This window comes from Simochromis diagramma, unplaced genomic scaffold (assembly GCF_900408965.1).
Source record: "Simochromis diagramma unplaced genomic scaffold, fSimDia1.1 OVJJ01000304.1, whole genome shotgun sequence".
Taxonomy (NCBI): Eukaryota; Metazoa; Chordata; class Actinopteri; order Cichliformes; family Cichlidae; genus Simochromis; species Simochromis diagramma.
In genome coordinates this window covers 7,046,081-7,069,132 of record NW_024387030.1, presented here as the reverse complement: position 1 = coordinate 7,069,132, position 23,052 = coordinate 7,046,081, and the positions used below count along the sequence as shown (strand labels likewise).

Below are 23,052 nucleotides of genomic sequence, written 5' to 3'. Positions count from 1 at the left end.
TGTTTGTGGAGTATTACTTGTCACTGCACAAGGTTGAGTTCTCCACAGTAACAGCACAAGGGCGACACCCCGTGGGCAGTTAACTGAATTGCATTAGATTGACAGGTTACATTACAACCATGCACTTGAAGTTAACATACTAGCCTAACAGTTTTGCAGTTAATTCAATATTTATTAATGTTATAATGTTCACATTTGTGTTGAATCCGTTTTTGAGAGATTTCCTTTCAGAAGTGCGATCGTTTTGGATAAGGTGGTTTGTGTTTCTGAGGAACTGCTCTACCTCAACTAACAGGAACTGATCACTTTCATGATATGCTGTTTGTGGCAAGACCAGATGAGGGGATAAAAGAAAATCTAAAAGAAAAGTAACTATAATTCCTTTTAGACATGTGCATAATAGTGAAACAATAAAATATTACTATCCTTAGGCAAAAGTCATACCAGCTCTGTATTGTTGGATTATCTCTTGAACCTCTTAAATGCACCATATTCCGTATTATGGTTATATGTTAAATCTGATACATTTTTCTTCATTCTAACTTTATTATCTTATTGACAGTAAGTAGGATAGGACTGAAGAGGTTTCATCAGAAAACTGAAGTGGAAAATCTAAAGTGAGATCTGCACCTAACACTGTAGGCCTGCATTAATTTATTACATTAGGACATGCGTGTAGTTTGTATTCATATGTATATGCTGTCTAAACTGATAAGAAGTATTTATTATACTTACATTCTGACCTTTGGCACAGCTTGTTAACACGGACATTTGAAGGCAGCACCAATATACTGGAGAAGGCGGGATTATGTGTCGTTACGACGAAAGAATCCAATCAGAGGCCAGCTTTTCACATAGTAACCCCAATCAGCGAATAGGGACTGGCTGGTTGCGAAGGTAGTGGTCGTGGTGGTGTACTGGAAGAAGCAAGTGTTTCCTCTGGGCTTGTTAGCTGCAAGGTTTAGTAACAACCTTTTACTCGTGTATCTGTCAGGTTAGGCGCCGAACTTATCGGCGTTTGATCCCTTTGTTATGCATTATTTGGTTTCTGCATGCTAATTTTGCAATCTAGCTTGGCAGGTGAATCTAAATCTGTCTGAAAGCATATTTGAATATAATAGGGACACGAAATTACGATGCCATCCCCGATGGAGGGATCTTCCAGAGAAGGTGACCTGTTTACTGTGAAACACGAGCTGAAAAATGGTAAGTTAGCTGGGAGCCGGTAAAACTCAATGCTGTGAATTTCATTCGATATTTATGTTTTGGAGACACGTGTCGGAGCGAGAAAAATGTTAGCTGGGCTAGCTTAGGGGAGGCAATTGTCACTGTCAGTGATCGTTTGTAGTAAGCACTAACATCAACGTTACACAAGTTCAAACATGGCAGAGGAAAGCTAACATCCGACTGTCATTACTACTTATAACGTTACCGCGAACTCACACAAACTAACGTTATCTGACCATATTATTACGGCGAGCTAGCGGCTAGCGTTTGTTATAAACCGAACTCAACCAGGGAAATAACATTAGCTTAAGCTAGTTGTCAGCGTGTAACCAGGTTAAAAACAGAGCATCGATGAAGATTTCACTAAGTTAATGCCATTGTCAACGCCTTAACTTATTTTGCTGGGTTTTCCTGCTGTTGCCTGTGTGTGACTGTTTTTGCTGTCACAGCTAACTTCTCCTCAGTCAAAAAAGGCAGAGCCAGCTGCAGTGATGTCAAGTCCAACACGCTAATGTTAGCCTATAGTTTCATTCTGCATATTACACAATAGTTAAGATCACCTGTAACCTTAGCTACAGCTGTTGCTTCTAACAGTGCATGCAATGACATATTAATCTCCTGAGCAGCCTGGTTAACTTTATACTACTAAGCCTCATCCCTAAAAGGGTAATCTACTGAAGGACAGTATAGTGTGAGTTCACTAAGAATTTACAGTAAATCTAGGCAGGATTCACAAATAAACAGAGATTTTAATGTTAGTGTTCGAAAGAGGGTTTCTGTGAAGAAGTGAAGAAGACTGCTTAGTGAAGTTGGACAGTGGACAACTAGGTTATAATGATACAGGGCTCCTGTTCAGGCTCCAACATGACTATGCTGCACCCCGATTATTGCCCTGCCCTAAAAATGCAGTCTGTCTAGTTGTCACTTTTTTCCCCTGTGTGTTTCATTTAACACAGTGAAACTTATGGCTACTTTGCATCCAGCTGTACCATTTTGTCTGTGGAGATGTCTTAGTCCAGAACAACCACACAGTTGTCCAAGCTCATATGTCAATATAAAAATATGTCAATATCAGTTGTCATTGCACCTCCCTGTCTTCCTGTTGGAGATCAAGGCAGAGCTGTATTAAATGTGGCTATGTTATCATAAAATGAGTAATCATGCTTGTGCTGGCAGTTGCACAATAAAAGAATATTCTTGCTTGTCCGGGGCTTGTATTAGATGTTGGGTCTTTAACAACAATTGCTCAGGAAACCAACCAAGCACAAAGTTTAACAGATCTGTTTTTTTTTTTTTTAAGTTTTTAATTTATTTACTTTTTTTAAAGGAAGCATAATTTCCCTCCAATAAAGCAAAGGGATTCCTAGGACTCCTCTGTTAGGCTATTAATAAACACCAAAATCAAACTGGGCCTTGGCAGGGTAAGCTTGACAAGGGTGTTATGCAACCTGAATCTCTGACCTTAAATTTGAAGGACAGCTTTGTTGTTCTGAAATGATACAGTGTGCGCTCAAATTGCCTAACAGTTGCAGCATTTTGTCTTGTGTGTAACTGGAGAAGCAGAGGAAAAGATTAAATCAGCCGCTTTAATTGCTCAGTACCCTATTTCCAGAGTGTGAGACAGAAGGAATGTGTTCACTACAATGGACATGCATGTCTAAGAGTGTGCCATGCTCAGTCAGCTGTACTGGGAGACCATGATTTAGTGAGACACAGGGAGTCACAGACAGTGTGTGCTGAATTCAGTGAAGATCTTTAATGGAAGATAATGACCTTTTGCTGGTTAATTTAGCGAGTTTGCTTGCAGTGGAAGGGATGATTATTTTGTAGTGCTGCATATTTAGGAGACAGGAAGAGCAAATGTGTTTTTGTAACACTTGTTTACATGGAGGAAGTTTGGTAATCATGCATGTGTTATTTGCGGTCATTTTTTTTAACGTAATGGTGAAGTGAAATCACCATAACAATGCTACCAGTCTGCTGCTGTTGGTGTTTTGTTGTCTCTTGTTTTAATTTGATGGTTCTTCATTTGAAAGCCCAATTCTCCAGCTTTTAAACCTTTTCATTAAGTCTCAGTTAAGTCACATAGTAAAGTGCATCAGAATTCAAACTTGACCCCAATCTACAAAACAAGTGTACCAAAAAATGTCTACTGGTAGACATGCAGTGTTGATAACTCAACAGTAGTTAAAAACAAATTAAGATTTGTTTTGTTGATTAATAATAGATAAGAGGAGAATTTTTTACTCATAGTCCTTTATTTCATCCCCAATAGAGCATACGAGCATGGTAGTTAACAAACCATCTTTAATCCTTATTATTTAAGACTGGAAACAGATATATTATAGAGCTGTGGGGTATAGATCGGACCAGAAATTAGACCCTTCAGTTTTCTATTACAATGTGTATCCACAGTTTGTGCTTCTTTGAATCTTAGGTATCTTGACTTTAGTATGTAATCTTTAGCCATTAATAGTTATTTCCAGGTACTGAAAAATGCCAGGTGGGAGCTTCATAGTGCAACTGCATACAGTCAGGCTGTGAGTATAAACAAGGATGCACTATGGGAAGCACTGAGACATTTGCTGAACATTGGTATTAGCCTATATTAGCCTTATTAACTGGTACTGGGATATTGCTAAACAAAATCGCATTTGCAAATATCAGTGGCCAATATTTATGTGTTCTATCTGTTTTGCACTGGCCTGCCTGTTTCCCTAGAGCAAAAGGTGGAATAAAAAACAACAAAAACCAAATGAAAAATGAAAAATAGTCATATCCAGAATTTCAGAGCATCCCTAAATATAAAGTTTTTCTTGTAGTAAGCATTAAGTGATCTTTCAGTGCTAATAAACTTTACCTTATGTGATTTAATTGCTTTGGAGAAATCTTAAAAATATAATTTCACTGACAATTACTTTTCATGCCAAATATACAGTATGAATATATTTTAAAGTGTCTGTGTATATTGACAATCAAGCCATCTTTATTATTTCAAGTATTCACTACAAATATATTAATATTGTTATTTTTACTTTGACTTCAGCCAACCTGACGGGCCATGTAGAGAGGGTGGGGATAGAAAACTTTGAGCTATTAAAGGTGCTGGGTACCGGAGGTAAGTGCAGTGTTACTTTCCCTTAATGTAAACTTGAACATTCAGAAATTTGTTTGCACGCCATTCTGTCATCCAACAAAAGCGTGTTTTTGGAATGCTAAGCGTGTCGAACGAGTCTTTTCTGTTTACCCACCTTCATTGAACTTTGCCCTGTCTGTGATTATTTTCCTGCCAGCATATGGAAAGGTGTTCCTCGTGAGAAAAGTCAGTGGCCATGATGCAGGAAAGCTTTATGCCATGAAGGTTTTGAAGAAGGCCACTATTGTACAGAAGGCCAAGACTGCAGAACACACGCGGACCGAGCGGCAGGTGTTGGAGCACATTCGCCAGTCTCCATTCCTTGTCACACTTCACTATGCCTTCCAAACAGAAACCAAGCTGCACCTCATTCTTGGTGAGGATATTTGATAATAATTTTTTAAATTTTAAGATAAATTCAGATTTTAAATTGTTACATCAAAGATTTAAGGCCTATGGCAACTGTCTGAACCCAGTGCAAAACCCCCACATTTTTAACAGCTAAATATATTAATGTATTCAGAGAATAAAAATTGTCTTTCCTTGTAGGGACATTAACCAACTTACATAACAAACATGATGTTTTCCTTTATAGATTATGTAAATGGTGGGGAGCTCTTCACGCACTTGGTGCAAAGGGTGCGGTTTAAGGAGCAAGAAGTAGCCCTGTATAGCGGAGAGATTGTCTTGGCACTAGAACATCTACACGAGGTGACCTTCAGATTTAGCTCAACAGTAAACAGTAGCGCTTCTTCCGTCCTTGATGATTAACCTGTGTTTCATTTTCTTGTTCCAGCTTGGGATTGTCTATCGGGACCTTAAACTTGAGAATATTCTACTAGATTCAAACGGTCACATAGTTCTCACAGATTTCGGCCTTAGTAAAGAATTTGATCAGGTACAGTTTGCCTTTATGTGTTTAAACCTCTCAAACCTTTTCTATTCTCAAAATACGTTTTAGCTAATAAAACCCCAAAAAAGACATTTTGGTTTTTCTTTAATGCCCTCAAAAACCCAACTGTGAAGCCAGATTTTTACTTTAAATAATGTGGGTTTGGGTATTTCACATTAGAGATATTTTTTCATCAGTATAGAGAAATAACCACTTCTCACTTCCTCATTACAAATGCAGAGAAATATTAGGATGCAGTGTCTGTTAGGATAGAGTATTTTATCTCTATTCTGTGTCATATTTGTCTTACGAAATGTTTGGTTTTGTTTTTAAAAAATAGGCTGAAAGAGCTTTCTCTGTCTGTGGCACCATTGAATATATGGCTCCAGAAATTGTGGAAGGAGGAGAGTCTGGACATGACAAGGTAAATTGTAGTTTCATGTCATTGCCTGTTTGATCAAATCATGTTGCACACTCTCCAGTGAGAAGTCACGGTTAGGTGCTTTCATGCATTCCAGGCGGTGGACTGGTGGAGCCTCGGCGTGCTGATGTATGAGCTTTTGACTGGTGGGTCGCCCTTCACTGTTGATGGAGATGAGAACTCGCACACGGACATTGCCAAGTATGAATTCTCCTTGATCATCAGCCTCAGCTTGCAGCTATATTTCAGTTATAATCAGTCTATAATGCTGCTGTATATCTCTCGCACATCACAGGAGGATTGCCAAAAAAGATCCTCCTTTCCCTAAAGACATGGGACCACTGGCCAAAGACCTAATCCAGCGACTCCTCATTAAAGATCCAAAGAAGAGATTAGGGTCGGGGCCTAATGGAGCGGAGAATGTGAAGAAACACCCATTTTACCAGGTGGATTTCATTGCCTGTCTTGTAATGGTCACGATATTTAATATAACTAATGGACTGAGATGTCATTGTTTTGTACTGAGTATTTCTACATGGTTTTCGCATTAGAAAATTAACTGGGAGGACTTGGCAGCCAAGAAGGTGCCTGCGCCGTTCAAGCCAGTGATTCGGGATGAGCTGGACGTCAGCAACTTTGCAGACGAGTTCACAGAGATGGACCCCACCTACTCTCCCGCAGCTCTGCCTCAGAACTGTGACCGCATCTTCCAGGTGGGAGGGAAGGAAGACATCTTAGACAAGCAGACTGTGTTTTGTTGTGACTCATGCTGCTGTTGTTTGCAGACAGGAATATTTCTTTGTGCTCCTTGCAGGTCATCGCACAGGACACCGTTTATCGGCATTTGTTTAGAGCCCGTGTTTGTCTGGGCTTTGGTAGCAGGCAGTGTGAGATGTTGACACGGATGAAAAATCGCATTATACATTATCCGCTTTTTGTCTGTGACTATATTTGACATACTTCACAGCAATTGAAGTAATCAAGTGAAGTTTTGAATGTCCTCAAAAGGTTGCTGTAAGTCAACATGAGTCTGTCTGTGTGCATTGGTATTCAAATTGACTAAAGGGTCTTTTATTGAAGTAATTGCTGCCATATGCAGCTCTTATTGAAGTAACAGATGTGAATGACTATTTTTGATGTAGCTTTGAACCATAATATGGCCCACAACTCCATGCCAGCTGATGGCTGTCTGATGTATTGCATGAAATTTCAACTCTGATTGCCTTCTGGATCCTTGAGCATGCTAGATCAATAGATCCATTAACGGGCTTCTCTCATGGAATAAAAGGTTACACTTTGAGAGCATCACCACGTCTGTCTCGGTTACGCCTTCAGTCTTTGATTGCCAACTTCATCTTGGCTTTTTTCACTCTCAGCTGCCATTCATGTAGTCTGAAATTTTGTGGTCTTTATAATTTGCAAGCCTAGCAATCTCTGCGATAACGACAGCAATCCCAGTTTTAAACCGTGCACTTGCTCCCCCGCCGTGTCGCACAAAACAAAATTAAAATTGCATTAAGAGCGCCAAGATGTAATTTCACAGCAGAGCAATCAAATATTCAAGCCCGGCAATTTAGGGCATCTCATTCATTCAACACCCATCCTTCCGTCCATCCATTGCTGTCACTACATATCACACAGCTGTGTGTGTGCCGGTGTAAAAGAGAGAGGGAGAGATTAATGCCAGCTCAAAGCTCTGTGCTCCCCACAGCTGGAATTAAGCAGGCAGCGCTCCACAATGACAGGCCTAACAATAGGAACAGCTGGACAGCCACTGTCAGTCACACATGAAGAGAATTGGGCTTATTGTTGAGCTGACAGGCTGGTTTTGATAGATTTAAAGAAAACTACGCAATTTTGTTTTATTTTAAGGGACTCTATTTTTCTGTGGCAGTGGAGGAAGTTTCCTTTTCTCCTGCCCTAGTCCATCTCTCGCTTTATGTCTTAGTAAAATGTAAACACCTAGGGCTCTTGTGTTTTTATTTGCAGGGTTACTCTTTTATGGCCCCCTCCATCCTGTTCAAAAGGAATGTGGTGATGGATGACCCTGTCCAGCTGTGTGGGGGTTCTGAAAAGCCAGGCTCAGCTGCGGTGGCCCGCAGCGCCATGATGAAGGTAAAATGAATGGACTTGGTTCTCCGAGCACAAACACACTTAAGCTAATGGATGCTGTCACAGACAGATGAGAATTTTTCCTTCCTTTCCATTCCACTTGAACTTTATTTTTCTTCTGTGCTAGTTTTACTGCACTCACGTTCCGTTTCAGGCTTAATCCTGTTTATTTAATAGCGTTTGTTCGTGAATACAGTTGCGTGTCTTTGCAGCATAATGCTTTTTGAAAAGGTAGCAGTGCTTTTTGTGCGCTCAGTTAGCTTAAAGCTTTCTCATCAACATCCTGGGAAACTGAGCTGTTTTGCAAACCTTAGCATTTTCTATTTATTATGAGATTAGTCATAATGCTGAAAGGTATTGTAATTATTTATCTTAGTCCTTTTCAGTTTGCTGCTTCAATAATCCAAGAAAACGGAGGGAAAAACAAGAAATTGGGCTTTTAAATTGTATCTAAACAATGAAGGAAATTAGTGGTTTAACTAGCTGGCTTTTCTTTTCTAAAGTTTCCACTGGGTGCACATTATAGGTTTTAAACCAGATTCTGGTTAGCAAACAGGAAGCTTATTAACGGTATTTCTGTCTTATCATGTGACGATCTTAACTCTTTTAGTTCAGATCTAAAGTCGAGACTTTCAGTGCTATTTTTTTTAAAGTCCTCGTCACATTTGTATTTCTTCTTTTCGATTTTGCATGTGAAGTGTACAGGGTTGGTGTGATGATATACTTAAAAACAACCCTTTGTGTAGCATAAAACTAGAATGAGAGAAGAATTATTATGAACATTATTATGGTTGAAAAGAGGAATAGCTTTGGGGATTCTAGCTGTAATTGAATCAGGATTTTTAATATAAATTCTGCATAAAACCTCCAGAAAAGACTTGACTAAAAGAAAGGGAATAGAAAGAATGAAGAATGTCAAGTGTACCAAGTATTCTCTGTAGAAAACTGAAAGCAACTAAGGCCCTGAGATAATACTCAGATAATTGGCAAATTAATTTGGTCATAAGTAATGTAGGAACTTGCAAAATCTCTACTTTAATTCTACGAACAAACATCCTATATCGGGCTATAATATTTAATGTGAATTTTATTTGCGTGATAATAAAATATACACATAATTCTAATCACAAATTGTGATTATTTTTATGCGTATTTGCAGGACTCGCCTTTCTATATGAGTTATGAGATGGACCTGAAGGAAAGTGCTCTGGGGGAGGGTAGCTTCTCGATCTGCAGACGGTGCACACACAAGAAGACTGGGCAGAAATATGCAGTCAAGATTGTCAGCAAGAGGTACGAGTTCACTGGGTGCACACATGTGTTTGTCAACTCAGATGCTTTTGGCTCTGTCTTTTGTTTATAGATTTACTGGATCAGTTGGACCGCCACCCTCCTCCACTCCCCAGCTCAGCCAAGTCTGAAGCCAGTCTGAGAAGACTAATAAATGTTAAACTAACAAAGGCCAAATAATGTCATAATTCGACCTGATTACATATTTTCCTGATTTTTTTTTCCTATGAAAAATCCAGGTTATACAAGTAGATCACTTGGTTGTTTTTACTGCCACGTCCTATAAACTCCCATGTATGCTTATAATACACTCCTCCACAGTTTGGCACCCAGTATTATAGTTCTGATTATAGTTGACATTAGGACTGATGCAAGGCAAACCCATGTCCAGTATTTTCTAGCTCTTCGTTGGTTAGAGCAAAACTGCCCTAAAGTATTTTGGAAATTCCCCTAAAGTAAACAAAAGAAATAAAAGAAAGCTAATTCAACACAGTCTGCTGTTAGTGATTTGTGGTGATATTTTCCAGTGTGTTCTGGGTTATAAAAGGATTTTTTTTATTTTTTTTTTTTTTATACTGTGTTGTGCGTGTTATAACAAAACGTTAACGTGGTACAACTAATAGTGTTGTAATGTGTGTAAATGTTTTGTCTTCTTTAAAAAAAAAGAAAATCTTAGCATATTGTGCTCCTAAACACGTAATGCAAAAGTAGGAAAATGTTCCACTTCTCCTGTGTGTGTATATGTGACTGCCTTTGCTGTAGGATGGAGGCCCAGACTCAGCGGGAAATAGCCGCCCTGAAGCTCTGCGACGGTCACCCCAACATTGTCAAGTTACATGAAATTTACCACGATCAGGTAAAGATAATCGCGTCCGTTACATTTGCCTCCATAAATTCTGTTTTCCATAGCTCTCTGCCTAGTCTGTGGGGACTGCAGCCTTATTAAGTCGAGGAAATGGAACAAGGCAGATTAATGGGGATGCTGGTAGCCCTCTGGGTGTTTCTTTATCTCTTTGCATATTGTTTCATGAACATCTCACACTGTGCTCAATATTTCGCCTCAGATTTATTTCTAAACTGCAGCTGCACAAACATCCATTTTTCGCCACTGAATAGTAACAACCTAGATTCACTTGTTTTGCTAATCGAGCCACACACTTAACCCAAACTAAGCACGCATATGTTCTAAATGTAGCTTACCCCCCGGTATATGGAAGGTGTGACCGTGTGTGTGACTGTGTACAGCTTCATTAGCCTCGGTCCTTCATGCCCAGGAGCACCACTTTAGTCCTGATGAGCTCAGTGGGGTTATTACTGTACCTCACAGGTCTGTGACCCAGATCAAAGCAGCGCTGCCTCACCCGCCTCAGCTGAGTCCTGTCTTTGTTCCCTAGATCCTGCACTAATGAGAAGCTCAACCCCGCTGCTCTGGCACATCATTCTCCTGCCACTTTGTTTGGCCCCTTTCATTTTTACTTAATACCAATGTGGTTTAATGTCACCATCATGAGATCAAGGATGTTTTTGTGTGTGTGTTTGTTTCTGTTTGTTACGCAATAGAAAAATTACAGTTTAATGTTTCACCCATCACTTTTCAGTTGTTTTCAATGTGGTGTTCAAGCTTTGAAAGCAACATTGATGATATTTTAGGAAAGACAAACTTTCCAATATTTATTTAATTGCCAAACATTTAAGAGTGTTTGTGCATACCGAGCTAATTCAAGGGTTGTTAAAGAATATAGGTTAAGAGTGGGTGTAACAGATGTAACCTTATCCTGTATGTGTTTGCTGTAGCTTCACACATACCTGGTTCTGGAGCTGCTTGGTGGAGGGGAGTTGCTGGAGAGAATCCGCCGGAAACAACATTTCAGCGAAACGGAGGCCAGCCGGATCATGCGCAAACTGGTGTCTGCTGTCAGTCACATGCATGACGTAGGAGTTGTGCACAGGGATCTTAAACCGGAGGTATTGGAGAGCTTCTCGGCCGAGCTATTGCCAGAGATTTCTTTCTGTCCAAGCACAGTTTGTGTCTTTGTGATGAATGCAGGCTGGCTGGATCGTACGTTTCTGAAAGAGAATTACTGTGTTTTTCTGAACTTTGTATGATCTGTCCTTCTGTCGTTCTCACTCTGCTATTTTTTACAAAACAAGAGTAAAATTGTTTGACCCCAACGTGGGTCACAAGTACCTGGTCAGTCATGATGTACAATTTACTACTTGAGTGAACCAGTTCTGCTGAGCTGAGAAAAATGATTGCTGTGCGTGTCTCAAATTGCTTTGTAGAACCTGCTCTTCACAGATGAGAGTGAGAACTCTGAGATAAAAATCATAGACTTTGGCTTCGCTCGACTGAAACCACCAGACAATCAGCTCCTAAAGACTCCCTGCTTCACCCTGCAGTATGCTGCACCAGAGATACTCAAATATGATGGCTATGATGAGTCCTGTGACCTGTGGAGTCTAGGGGTCATCCTGGTGAGTGGAGCAGCCACGCTCAGGTTAAATCAAAGCACTATTAATTTGACCGAGGATCATTGATTGTTCAGCAATCGGGGAGAGAACAACGAGCAAACCGTTATCTGAGTTTTTGAATGGTGAACAAGCTGTTTATGCTAACGTTACCATTTACACTATATGAATGATAGATTGTAGTGCATTTATTGACGTTCATGTGGTGAGCCTAGGCCTGTTGCATTGTTTGTAGGGTTGAGTTGGCTGGAAATGGAAGGATATTGGATCTTTAAATTACTTTAAATCCTGACTTAAGGCTTTAATTTGAATTCCATTAACCTGTTCTATTATTAATATTTTTAGGTACAATTGTTAATTACAGTTATAGCTGATTATATAATGAATCTTTTTTTATGATTATATAATTAATAGATTAGTAGGCCTTCTTTTTTTATAGATCAGTACATTTTAATGGCCATGTTCAGAGCATCGCATTGCATGCCGACCACTGTGTAGTAGGGTAATGCACTAACATGGATCAGTTCCTCATGCAGCTCCACTTAAGAAGATCCATACCAAACCTGTCATCCTTAGTAGTATCTGTTATCCAAAGAATGGTTGGCTGTTCATAGGTGTGGTGCTTTTTCGTAAAAAAAGGCAGAATATAAATTCCAGGGTATATTAGTGCGTTAAGTTATTTTGCTTGTTGAAATGCTATATTCTTGGCAAGTAAAATTTCATGTAGCTCAAAGACATTATGAAAGTATTGCTCTGTACATGAAAGGTAGATTTTTGATGAAACTCATGGCTCTCACAGGTTGTAATAGAACTAAATAACTGATCATTGATTAGCCCTATTCAGGAGCATCCTTCTTTGTGACTTAACGCCATCACTTTCCACAATGCTCCAGGAAAGTGACCTGATTATATAAATGTATAATTTACACAAATCTTTTCAGAACCCAGATTCCCACTTTAAAGCTTGTCTAAAAATGCTTTTGACTGAAGTGTTTCTATAACCAAATAAATGTTTAATCAGAAGCTTCATATACTCTTGATTTGCACATCTTATCCAGTTTGAGGATTAAACATTTGACACAGGCCACTCTGATTAAGCAATCAGCTGTTATTTTAACTGATTTTGGTAGTAGTTTAGGCTAATCTGTGTTGGATGATATTCATCTCCTCTTGTTCAGCGGTACAAACTTCAGCATCCTGTGGTGAGCTGACACAGTTTACGCTCACCACAAAAAGAAGCAAAACCTGCCCCACTCTTAGACCTGGTAAAGGCTATGCGGATATGTCATCCTCATTCAACTTTTTTTTGCATGGAAGAAAAGAATTAAAAGGAGAGGTAGACAGGATAAGGAAAGGACACATAGTTGAGAGAAAGATTTCTGTAGTTGGCCAGTCATCCGTACAGAGCCATGGCTCTATGTTTAAGTGCTGCTTCCCACCGTCGCCCCCTGGGGGGATATGGGTGTACTGTGCCTCTTGGAGTTTTGATGAAATGGCTACTGACATGCTTTGTGCACAATGCCCTGGAAGCCAACTGAGTTGAGATATAGAGGGAGAGAGAGATCACAGCACAACAGAGCCTTTGCTGCCAAAAGGGTTGTTCCCAACTACTGTCATTTTAATGAGAAATATGAGGGCAGATGCATTCAGGCCAAGGTGAGAGAATCCTGTTCTTTCAGCTGAGCACAAACCGCTCTTCTCTTGAGTGCTAGTTCAGCCATGGTCAACAACTTGCAGCATAACAATGGAAAAATGTGGACAGTCGTGATCGGTCAAGGGCGCTTTTAAAACATGTTATTTTAACAGTAAATGTGTTTAAACACTTACGTCTAGTTACTTAACCAGCTTATTGAAGGTAGTGTGGCACTGACAAAAACGAGCACGTAGTGTTTTTTCATCCGCAGCTGTTGTATAAAGTGTCTAAATTAGATTTTCACTAGAGATACCTGATTTCTGAGGACAAAGGCATTAGAGATTTAAATGGAGAAAAAAGATAGTTGGGATGTTTTAGAAGATGTAAATATATATATATATATATAAAGATATATATATTTATATACACATATAAAGATAAAAGAAAAATGTCAAACCGCTTAAAATATCTGTTCATTTCAAATTTAATGACAGCATGTTTAAAAGGCCAGTTAGGATCCTTGAATGTTTTACTACAGAGCCACATTGATCTGTGCAGAATGGGGTTTGATGTTGTGTTGCTAGAATAGCCAAGATCTTCCCCGAAAAAGAGGTTTTCCTGATGAGAGTATTTGTCGCTACCAAACCTGTATACATAATCTGCATTAATGGTGCCTTTACACATGTCTATGTAGCTAATTCTATATGCACTATTGCTCCCAATTATCACAGATGCTGGTTTTAAATAGTGTGTTGTGTAGTTTGCAGAACGCAGCATCCATGAGTCTCAAAGAGATGTTCAGATTTTTCATATTTACTGTGAAAAAATGAGTTTAGTGAGAGTGCAATGTCTCTTTCAAGATTATATTGTTCTTTGTTTTATTTAGGCCTTATATAATCTTCAAAATCATTGGATTATTGTGATATTTTGGTGATATACATTTTACACAGCATTCCAGTTCCTGGAAATCAAAGTTGCAGAGTGTGTTGTACTGAAAACGGAAAATAATGGAGTCGTTATTAACTTTGTGGTAAAGCTTTTCACAAAAACACTACTTAGCTACACACTACTGTTCACGTTTTGACACAGTTGTGCTATTTGTGCTACCCAATTTTGTCAAACTAGCATCTTTCACATTTAATTCTATTTTATTTATACAGCACCAAATCACATCAACAGTCACCTCAAGGCACTTTATATTGTAAGGTAAAGACCCTACAATAATACAGAGGAAAATTCCAGCAATCAGACCCCTTTTAAGAAAGCACTTGGTGACAGTGGGAAGCAAAACCTCTCTTTTAACAGGAAGTAGGTGTCAGAGGTGCGTCTACACTTTGTGGCGAGCTATGGTTGAGTCGCCACAGTTTGATGATGTGGCAGCTATTGTTAGCTCAGAGACAGAGAAGAGCTGAGAAAAATTAAAAAATTAAAAATTTAATAATTATTAATTCTAGGTGACCAACAGTTGGCCTCACTCCAAGACTTTTCTCAACAATGTAACGAAAACCTAAATAAACGTTGTTCTCTCTTTAAAGTCTATAACTGAAAAGCTAAGCGAGCGCTATTATAAACTGGTAAGCCAGTCTAAATGTGACTGTATTGTAAAAATTGCATTGAGATCTCTAAATCATCTTTATTTTAATATGTTTATGTTCATAGCAGATTGCATGGTCTTCCTTTGTTTGCAGTACACCATGCTGTCCGGCCAGGTGCCTTTTCAGTGCCAGGAGAAGAGCCTGACCCACACCAGTGCTGAAGAGATTATGCGTAAAATCAAACAGGGAGATTTCTCTTTTCAAGGAGAGGCCTGGAGAAACGTGTCCCAGCAAGCTAAGGACCTCATACAAGGTGAGGGGAAAAAACTGGCTCATTTTCTTTTGAATAACTTGAGCTTCGGTTTCTTTTTTTCCCCATTAAAAACATAGAAACATAGTGCACTAAATTTATAAAATTCCACTTAAATAGTACTACAAATTTTAGGATATGGTTATGAAAGTGAGTAGTGTTAGCTTGCAGCTCCAAGACTTCTGTTATCGGTAGATTCTTTGTTCCAGGCTCATTTTTTCAGAATAAAATATCGACTTTCAAAATAAAGTAGTCCAGAGCAGGAGGTATGAACTGTTTTTGTGAAATTGTAAATTAGTTAAATAAATAAAATTAGGTTTATGCAAAAGCTTTGAGTCGTGTTTAGGGCAGATTTTGATGGTGCTGGTAGAGTCTGGAAGAAGAAATGGACAAGTAGTGCTCCATTAGTGCAATGTCAGTAAGTGATGACGTGTTTCGGATGAACTTTCTACTCACAAAGCAGCTTTCAGAGATCAGGTTTCCTAAAGAGGAAATAACTTCCTGCCTGTGTCTCACCTTTTCCCACCTGGATTAAGAGCGTTAAAGGTAATTATCTGCGTCTTGTTCCTGTAGAGCTGCTGACGGTCGACCCTAACAAGAGGATTAAGATGTGTGGCCTCCGTTACAACGCCTGGCTCCAGGACGACAGCCAGTTGTCCTCCAACCCACTTATGACCCCAGACATTCTTGGATCCTCCACTGCCTCTGTCCACACTTGTGTCAAAGCTACTTTTAATGTATGAAATGTTCAGAAGGGTGCTAATGTTAGATAGTAGGTCAGAATGTTCCAACCTAGTGTAAAATTTGGATTGTGTAGCTTCTGCTAAGTGTCAACCGGCTGTTATTAATAGAGATGGAGACCACATTATATTAACCGTATTGTGGGAAGATTAATTCAAACAAATGCTAAAGATATTAGTAATTTAAAATGCATCAAAAGGCACTTTGATACTGCAACAAAGCGCAGATGCTAGTTTTTGTCTTACTTGAGGTTGGATTTGTGTTGTTATTGCGATTTATCAAAATGCTGAATGGATATTAATGCGACTAATGATATAATTATGTGACCTGGGTTTTGGCCAAATATTGATGGGATCTGAAACGTAAGATCCCTTGAAAAAAGATGAGAGCAGTGCATTTCTTGGAAACTAAAATTTAAAAGTCTAACCAAACATCTGTTTTGTACTCGCAGGCATTTAACAAATGTAAGCGGGAAGGGTTCCGCCTCCAGACGGTGGACAAGGCGCCTCTAGCCAAGAGGAGGAAGATGAAAAAAACAAGTACCAGCACAGAGACCCGCAGCAGTTCCAGCGAGAGTACCCATTCGTCCTCCTCCTCCTCCCAGTCACAGGAGAAGACTTTTCAAGAAGGAGACCCAAATCGACAGCACTCTAACATCACTCCTGTCATCACCCCTGTCAACACACCGGTGCCCTCTGGAACAGATTCTGGGCACCAGCCAGCACCTCCAGCCTTTCCCTTCTCAGAAGGACAGTAAGACAGCCTGAGGAGAATCCAGATTCAGACAGTTGGGTCTGAAAAAAAAAAAGAAGAAGAAGTTTGGCTTGGACTAGTATAGAGACATCCTTCTTCTTTCTCTCTGTCTCTGGCTCAATTGCATGGATGTCAGCACGTCTCTAAAACCAAGCATGCAGCAGGAGCAGCACTGTCACCTCTATATCAATCAATCAATCAATCAATCAATCAATCAATCATCACTAGCAATAGCCTATCCTATCTTTTGCTCTGACTTTCTCACACAGACTATCAATCAGGGACTGGACCAGGAAGAAGTGTCACCAGTGTCCTAAAAGAAAAGGGCTGCCCTACTGCCCCCGGTCCAGAGAATGGAGAGACATCTTCAGTCTCGTCATTAAATCACAACATCTGTCCTCTCCTTTTCTGTCTTTGTCCGAGTTTTTAGAGATTTAAAGGGAAAGTCAGCGTTTACACCACTGATGCTTTGTAATTTCTGTCAAAAGGAGAGAGAAACAAAAGGCCACATGCCGGAGGATAATCTTACGTCTCTGCTATACGGAGCAGCTTATTTATATGTGAATTTTGCAGACTGAAATTTATTTATGATAAGCTATATTATTAACTTATTTATGGTTCATTATGATCTGAAAAGAAATAATGGATACAGTGAGACTAAAAAAAAAGAAGATATTTTGTGTATGTGTGTGTGTGTGTTTTCCTATCAGCTCAAAAAACTTTCCATATAGTGAAATGGTCTTTCATATATCTTTCTAGTTAGACACATCGAAGAGTCTAGTAGGTCAGTTTTAGTTTGTTTTGTATACATCGTAAGAGTCAAAGTCATGAAACCAGAGTTCTTTATAGGTACTGCTAATTATTTAAGGTGAATTTTAAGATTGATATTTGTTTAGTGGCTTAAAAAAATATACATTTCCTGATTCATATAAAAGATGAAAATGTGTGCACATCTTTTTGTAAGAACCAAATGTGGATGTAGTATGTTCAGCCAAATCTGTGATTTTTATCAGCGAGTACTGCTGCCTGAGGCAGTGCAACCTGACTAGAACAGCTATATTTAGACTTTTTTTTTGTCTCTTATGTGGGAGTATGGCTACTGCCGGACTTAGCATTGCTGCTGTTCCATGTGGTCTGATCCTGAAGTCAGTATTTAGCCAAGCAGTAGAGACTTAATTGTCTCATTATCACTACAACCAATTGGATTGAGCAGAATGTCCCAAATGGAAAATGAAGATCAGCTTAGCGTAAGGGTTGAATGCGTCAAGTAGTTTGAGATTTGAGCCTTCTTGGAACCAAGATGCCTGAGGGCAGTTTCAAGTGACCTCTTTTTTTTTTTTTTTTTTTTCTTTTAGATTAAAAAATATTAATTAAAGGAAGGCTTATGTGCCAAACTGCATTTGAATGGTAATGTTTGCGTTTAAAGACGGTCAGACACTAGGACATTTGGAGACAATGTAGAGCAAAAGTAGCCCCGTTTTGTCTTCAGTCATAAAACTACTGCAAAATGCCTAACTTTGATGATTACAAGTTGTTGAGCACAAATTAGGGATGCACTGATTGATTATATTAGCCAAATGTTGGTATCTGGCTGTTGTGGGTCTTGTTGACTCATTTCAGCAATTTAAAAATGTCTGATGTGCGAATCATATCAGTGTTTAACTGGCTTATTGTTCAAGTATAGTGTGATGAAGCGTTGAAAGACTTCAAGTTCAGTTATGCTTGTTTATAGTGAAGATTTCTTTGCTTCCCTGGAACAGAAGGTGGAATAAGTACATCAGAATTTGCCAGTCGGCCCAGAAGTTAACAATCAGTGCATCCCTACCACATGCTTCTTTTTACTATTGATGCCGTCCTTGCTCTATTTACCATGTTGTACTGCATGACTGAAAAGGTGATCTTTGCACTGTGTGACAGCTCGCACTTTGAGGCAGATATCTTGTTAGTATTAGGTCCCCAGTGCATGATATGACCCGAAACATCAACCACTTCCTTTATTTGCCTTTGTGGGCTTTTTTGGGGGGCAGATTCTTACTTGATTTAATGTGAGTTTGTTTACTTGCTTAACCAATTTTCAATTCGGGACTTTTACTGTTTAAAATTGTGATGGGTGTACAAAACCCCTTGTTACAATAGCCTAAATATTGTAATATCCCAGTGTTACAATTCTGGTGTTAGTTGGGATAGTTAGGGGGAAAAAAATGCCATGCTCTGTTAACTGTTTTTTTTTTTTTTTTTTAATTATGTCTTTGTCTGTTTTCATTGTAATAATTGAAATACTGTATTTTGCTGTTGTGTGGGGTACTTGGTGATCCGTATGTGAAGCTACCTAGAATCAGATCCTCCTGCTCAGCCAGGATACAGATTTTCAGTTGGACTACTGTGTGCATTTAAACACACGCCGTCATCCTCTTCCATTTTTACTCTGAATCAGAACCAAAGCATTAACTTCAAGGTAGCTGCTTTAAGCTGCATGAGACATGACCTTTCATGCAAATATGCAAAGAAATGCTTCATATATCACATTTTCTGTTTGTTCGGGTTTCTTTTTCTTGGTCCATTCAATGAACGATATTTTTTTAGTACAGATTTTTTTTTTTTTTTAACAGCACACAATGTGTTTTCTTCAGAGATTCTTTATGGAATCAATAATATCAATACCCAGCACATTATCATGCTTAAATCTATGCATCTCTTTTACACTTTTGTGTTGCTTGTTTTGCCATTTCACAAAGACCTCATTGAATGGGTTTAAGCAGAGTGCTTAAAAAGGTGTAACAAAATTTCTATACGCTGATCGTCTACAACACCAAATATTGTGTAATGTCCAGCTTGTGCCAGAAGAAACAGCTCTGACATGTTGGAGAACAGACGTGAGATGCTGTTAGTTTCTGGGACAGAGCAGATGGACTGCTGTCAGTCAGTTTGGAGACCAGTTTAAGACCTTGGGCTCTTGATCATGTTTTTTGTTTAATTTTTGTGGTGTGGCAAGGTGCACTGTCCTGCTGGGAAAAGCAGTTATTTCGGTGGGAAGCGTACGGTGAAGGAACATCCACACGAATGGCACGATCCAAGGTTTCTCAGCAGAACATTGCAGAGAGTGTTTTTAATGTTTTGGCTGATCAGTGTTTACTGTACTTTTACTCCCATAACGTCAGCCACTGTAGAAATGGAACAGATGGAAAAGATTCCCAGTATGAAAAAGCTGGAATCCTTGGAGCTAAACACTACAAAGCTCTCGTCTAACTTAGTTCGCATGAGTTCCCCGTTGCTGCCTCATTAAGCCTCTTTTCTTTTGTTTGGGTGTATTAATAGCTCAAGTGGAGGAAGAGGAAGAGTGTCCTATATTGAGCTCCCCTCTGGGAGCCAGGCTCTATTAGCTGATGTGCTGCAGTGCTGTTTGTTCCAAAGAAAATACCGTACTCTACTCACTGCCTCTGTGGGACCCAGCTCACTTTCTTTGTAGGGAAAATAACAGTGCATCGCAGGAAAGGGTTGGTTTAGTATCAATGTCTCTTGGGGCTGATTTCCAAACTAGGCTTTCCTTCTTTTGATGAACATCTTGTTTATTGTGCCACCACGAGGAAGAGAGACAGAGGGAGGCCGGTTCTTATTTTAGGCCTTGTTGCCTTTGATACATTATTTTGTCAGTTCCCTTAAATTTTAACGAAAGTTCCTTTTCTGCCTACAGTGCTTCCTCGTTTCTAAGCCTGAAAGCGTCACACCTAATGATGCTAAACCTTTTTAGCATTTTTCCAACACTTAATTAGAGGGCTGGTAGTTTGAATTGTTTTGTGTAAACCAGCGACTGCTGTTGTACACGGTAGTCAGAGAAATTGGCTTGGGATGTTGCGGTGTGTTTTTAGTGCTCCGGTCCATGAAGTCACGCATGGGATTAAGACACTAAGCGCAGCGTTGAGTGACATCCTGTACTGATTCTCAGTATGGTGCTCTTGTGCATGTGTTGTTTGTGAACGTCGAACATTTTGGACACACCTTGCAGCTAGTGTTGTTCTTTTTTGTCAACATTAAGGACGTGTACAGTACTGTGCAAGAGTCTTGAGCCAAGCTTCATTTCTCTATATTTTGCCAGGAAAATTGGAAATATGTGCAGTGAATTATCGGACACATAGAAACTAACTTGGAAATACAGTATATAGGCAAAATCAGAGTTGGTACAAAATGTTTCATTGTATGATCTTTCTTGGATGATCTTACCACATTAACAGTGTGTTTGGGGATCATTGTCATGCTGAAACTTGAAACCAGTGCCGATGAGATGCTTTTTGTTTTTGCATGGTGGATAAAATCTGATGCTACTTGTCTGCATTCATGATTCCATTAGTTTTGAAAAGATCGCCAACACCACTTGCTGAAATCAAACCCAAAACAATGGCTGAACCTTCACTGTGTTTTACAGATGGCTGTAAAGACTGTTGTACCTCTCTCCTGACTTCCAAAATGTTAAAATTTGGATTCATCATTCCATAAGACCTTCCCACTTATTTTTAGTCCAGTACTTGTATAGTTGACACACCTCAGTCTTTTCTCCCAGTTTCCCTCCTTTAAGAGTGGTTTCTTTAGTCACTATTCATTTGAGATCATTTCTAATGATCAACTATAGGACCAGATGTCTATCTCAGGTCCTGCGTTAGGTCTTTGTTGGATTTTTCTTTTTTCTTGTCTAAAAAATGAATGAAAAAGCAGCCAGTGTCCACAGACCAACTTTTAGAAAGATTACAGAACTTTTGCTCTAGAAAATGTTAAAAAAGTTAACAAAGTATGTTTCCTTGGAAGCAAAATACAAAGAAGTGATGGGTGACTCAAGACATGTTGATTGGTCACTGCCTTATGTATGGAGCTGTCCAAGGTGCTGAAGTGCTCAAACTATCAGTTGTTTGAGAGAAGCGTAATAGTGCGATCCTTTAAAATGACCATGATGATTGTTAAGTGGCTCAACGAATCCACGGAAAAAGTGCTTCAAAACAAACAAAATCTCCCGCTATGGCTAATGATAAGTATATTTATTGATACAATTTAGAGCACTTCCAAGTAAGGTAGAGCTTTCATCAGTCATGAGTCAGGTGTAGCAGCTTTGATCAAGAGCGAGAAAAGAAAGAGTGAATGGTTAAAATGTCCAGCTTTGCTGTGCTTCTGTGTTGTAGATGTTTATATCAAAGTCTAAAATACTTCAATGTCTGAACATGTAATCTCTGCGTGGCAAAAGCTCAGACTTCAGACCGCTCTGAATTCTTGGTTTCTTTTTTTTTTTTTTTTTTTTTGGTCTATTGGTCTTTGAACCTGACATTTTATGATGTCAGTGAGAGCAGATATCCCAGATATGGGCAGCCAATCAACAGAAAGTTGGCTTGAAGGGAGCGGGAAGGGAGAAAAGCTCAGTATATGATAAAAAAAAGAGATTCATTTGAAAGGTGAATCATGCAAAGGCACCCTGGTAGTGTCCACAAATGGCACTACTGAGATAAAAAGGACCTAATACGCTCCACTTTGGATACAAATAATGGAATTAATAATGTTAAATAATATCCAGAATCATTTCAGCCAGGAAATGAAATATGTGAACTTTTTTTGTTTTAATTTGGGAGTATATGCTAACAGTTACTTTGATTAAAAGTATCCAACTACAACTACACTGATATCTCTGGGGCAGTGACAGCCATATGTATATATACCCCCCTTACAGTTCAGCCTTTTAAAAGCAAGTGGTCAGCTACAAAGTGGCCTTGCTGAGCTACACTTACCTGCATGAGGACGTGTTCTCTTGCGTTAATTTATTTGACTCGGCGAGTGTTGCTCTATGTAAAGTTGGTAACAGATATTAATGCTTCCACATCCATGGGTTGTAAGGGATGTAAAGGCATCATCCTCATCATCGTGATCATCATCATTTTCGTCACCAGTGCAGCCATCATGCATGTGCTGATGTTGCTTGATTCCTGTCAATCTTTCTGTTCTTATCAAAACTTGTCCAAATGTACTGTAGCAGTGAATCCCTTTGAGATTGGTCACTAAACTGGTTTAAAACACAACATCAAGCTTTAAGGGCAAAACTTTGCACTTACATGTTGATTTAGTCACGCATATGTTGCAGGAAAAATGTCCTCTTTTGTGCAGGTTCAAATGTTTCTCATCTTTCTGTTTCTCTTGATGGTTGTTGTCAGATAATTCTAAGATAAAATAAACCTCAGCAGTAGTACTTTTTAGATACGGCGAGGAGACACCATGTGCGTACCTGCTTCTTAAGGCACTGTGAAAATCATCCTTCAGGACTTTTGGGCACACCGTCGATAGTATGAGGGGAAAAAACCCTCGATTTGCTTCAATAAATGCTTTACGTGCTAGCTGAATACATGTGTACGTTTGATAATCTGATACCAGTAATGAGTCTTTTAATAGATCCTCTGCTTCATTGTATTTTTAAGTGTTTACGTCATTAATGAAGATATTTTGTGATACCAGGATTTGTGTGTATGAGTTGTCAAAAAGACAATAAACGTACGATTTCCTGTTCA

General features: G+C 39.2%; 1 protein-coding gene across 2 annotated transcripts; it reads left to right on the top strand.

The window, feature by feature from the left end:
• Positions 1 to 745: 745 nt before the first annotated feature.
• rps6ka5 (ribosomal protein S6 kinase, polypeptide 5) lies at positions 746 to 23,052 on the top strand. 2 transcript variants are annotated; one of them, XM_040041988.1, is made up of 18 exons: positions 746 to 959; positions 1,122 to 1,206; positions 4,274 to 4,345; positions 4,521 to 4,739; positions 4,959 to 5,074; positions 5,160 to 5,261; positions 5,596 to 5,679; positions 5,774 to 5,877; positions 5,972 to 6,122; positions 6,228 to 6,389; positions 7,666 to 7,791; positions 8,948 to 9,081; positions 9,841 to 9,934; positions 10,873 to 11,043; positions 11,362 to 11,553; positions 14,869 to 15,028; positions 15,599 to 15,762; positions 16,218 to 23,052. In XM_040041988.1, the coding sequence occupies exons 2-18, from the start codon at positions 1,137 to 1,139 to the stop codon at positions 16,521 to 16,523; spliced, it is 2,427 nt and encodes an 808-aa protein (XP_039897922.1). In that variant the 5' UTR covers positions 746 to 959; positions 1,122 to 1,136; the 3' UTR covers positions 16,524 to 23,052. The 2 variants fall into 2 exon arrangements, with proteins under 2 accessions (XP_039897922.1, XP_039897921.1); XM_040041987.1 differs by lacking the exon at positions 746 to 959 and having other exon boundaries at positions 966 to 1,206.

Coding starts and splice junctions, on each gene's coding strand:
- rps6ka5 (XM_040041988.1), top strand. CDS start 1,137: ATGCCATCCCCGATGGAGGGATCTTCCAGAGAAGGTGACCTGTTTACT. Junction 15,029..15,598: donor AGCTAAGGACCTCATACAAG/GTGAGGGGAAAA, acceptor TTGTTCCTGTAG/AGCTGCTGACGGTCGACCCT. Junction 15,763..16,217: donor GTGTCAAAGCTACTTTTAAT/GTATGAAATGTT, acceptor TTGTACTCGCAG/GCATTTAACAAATGTAAGCG.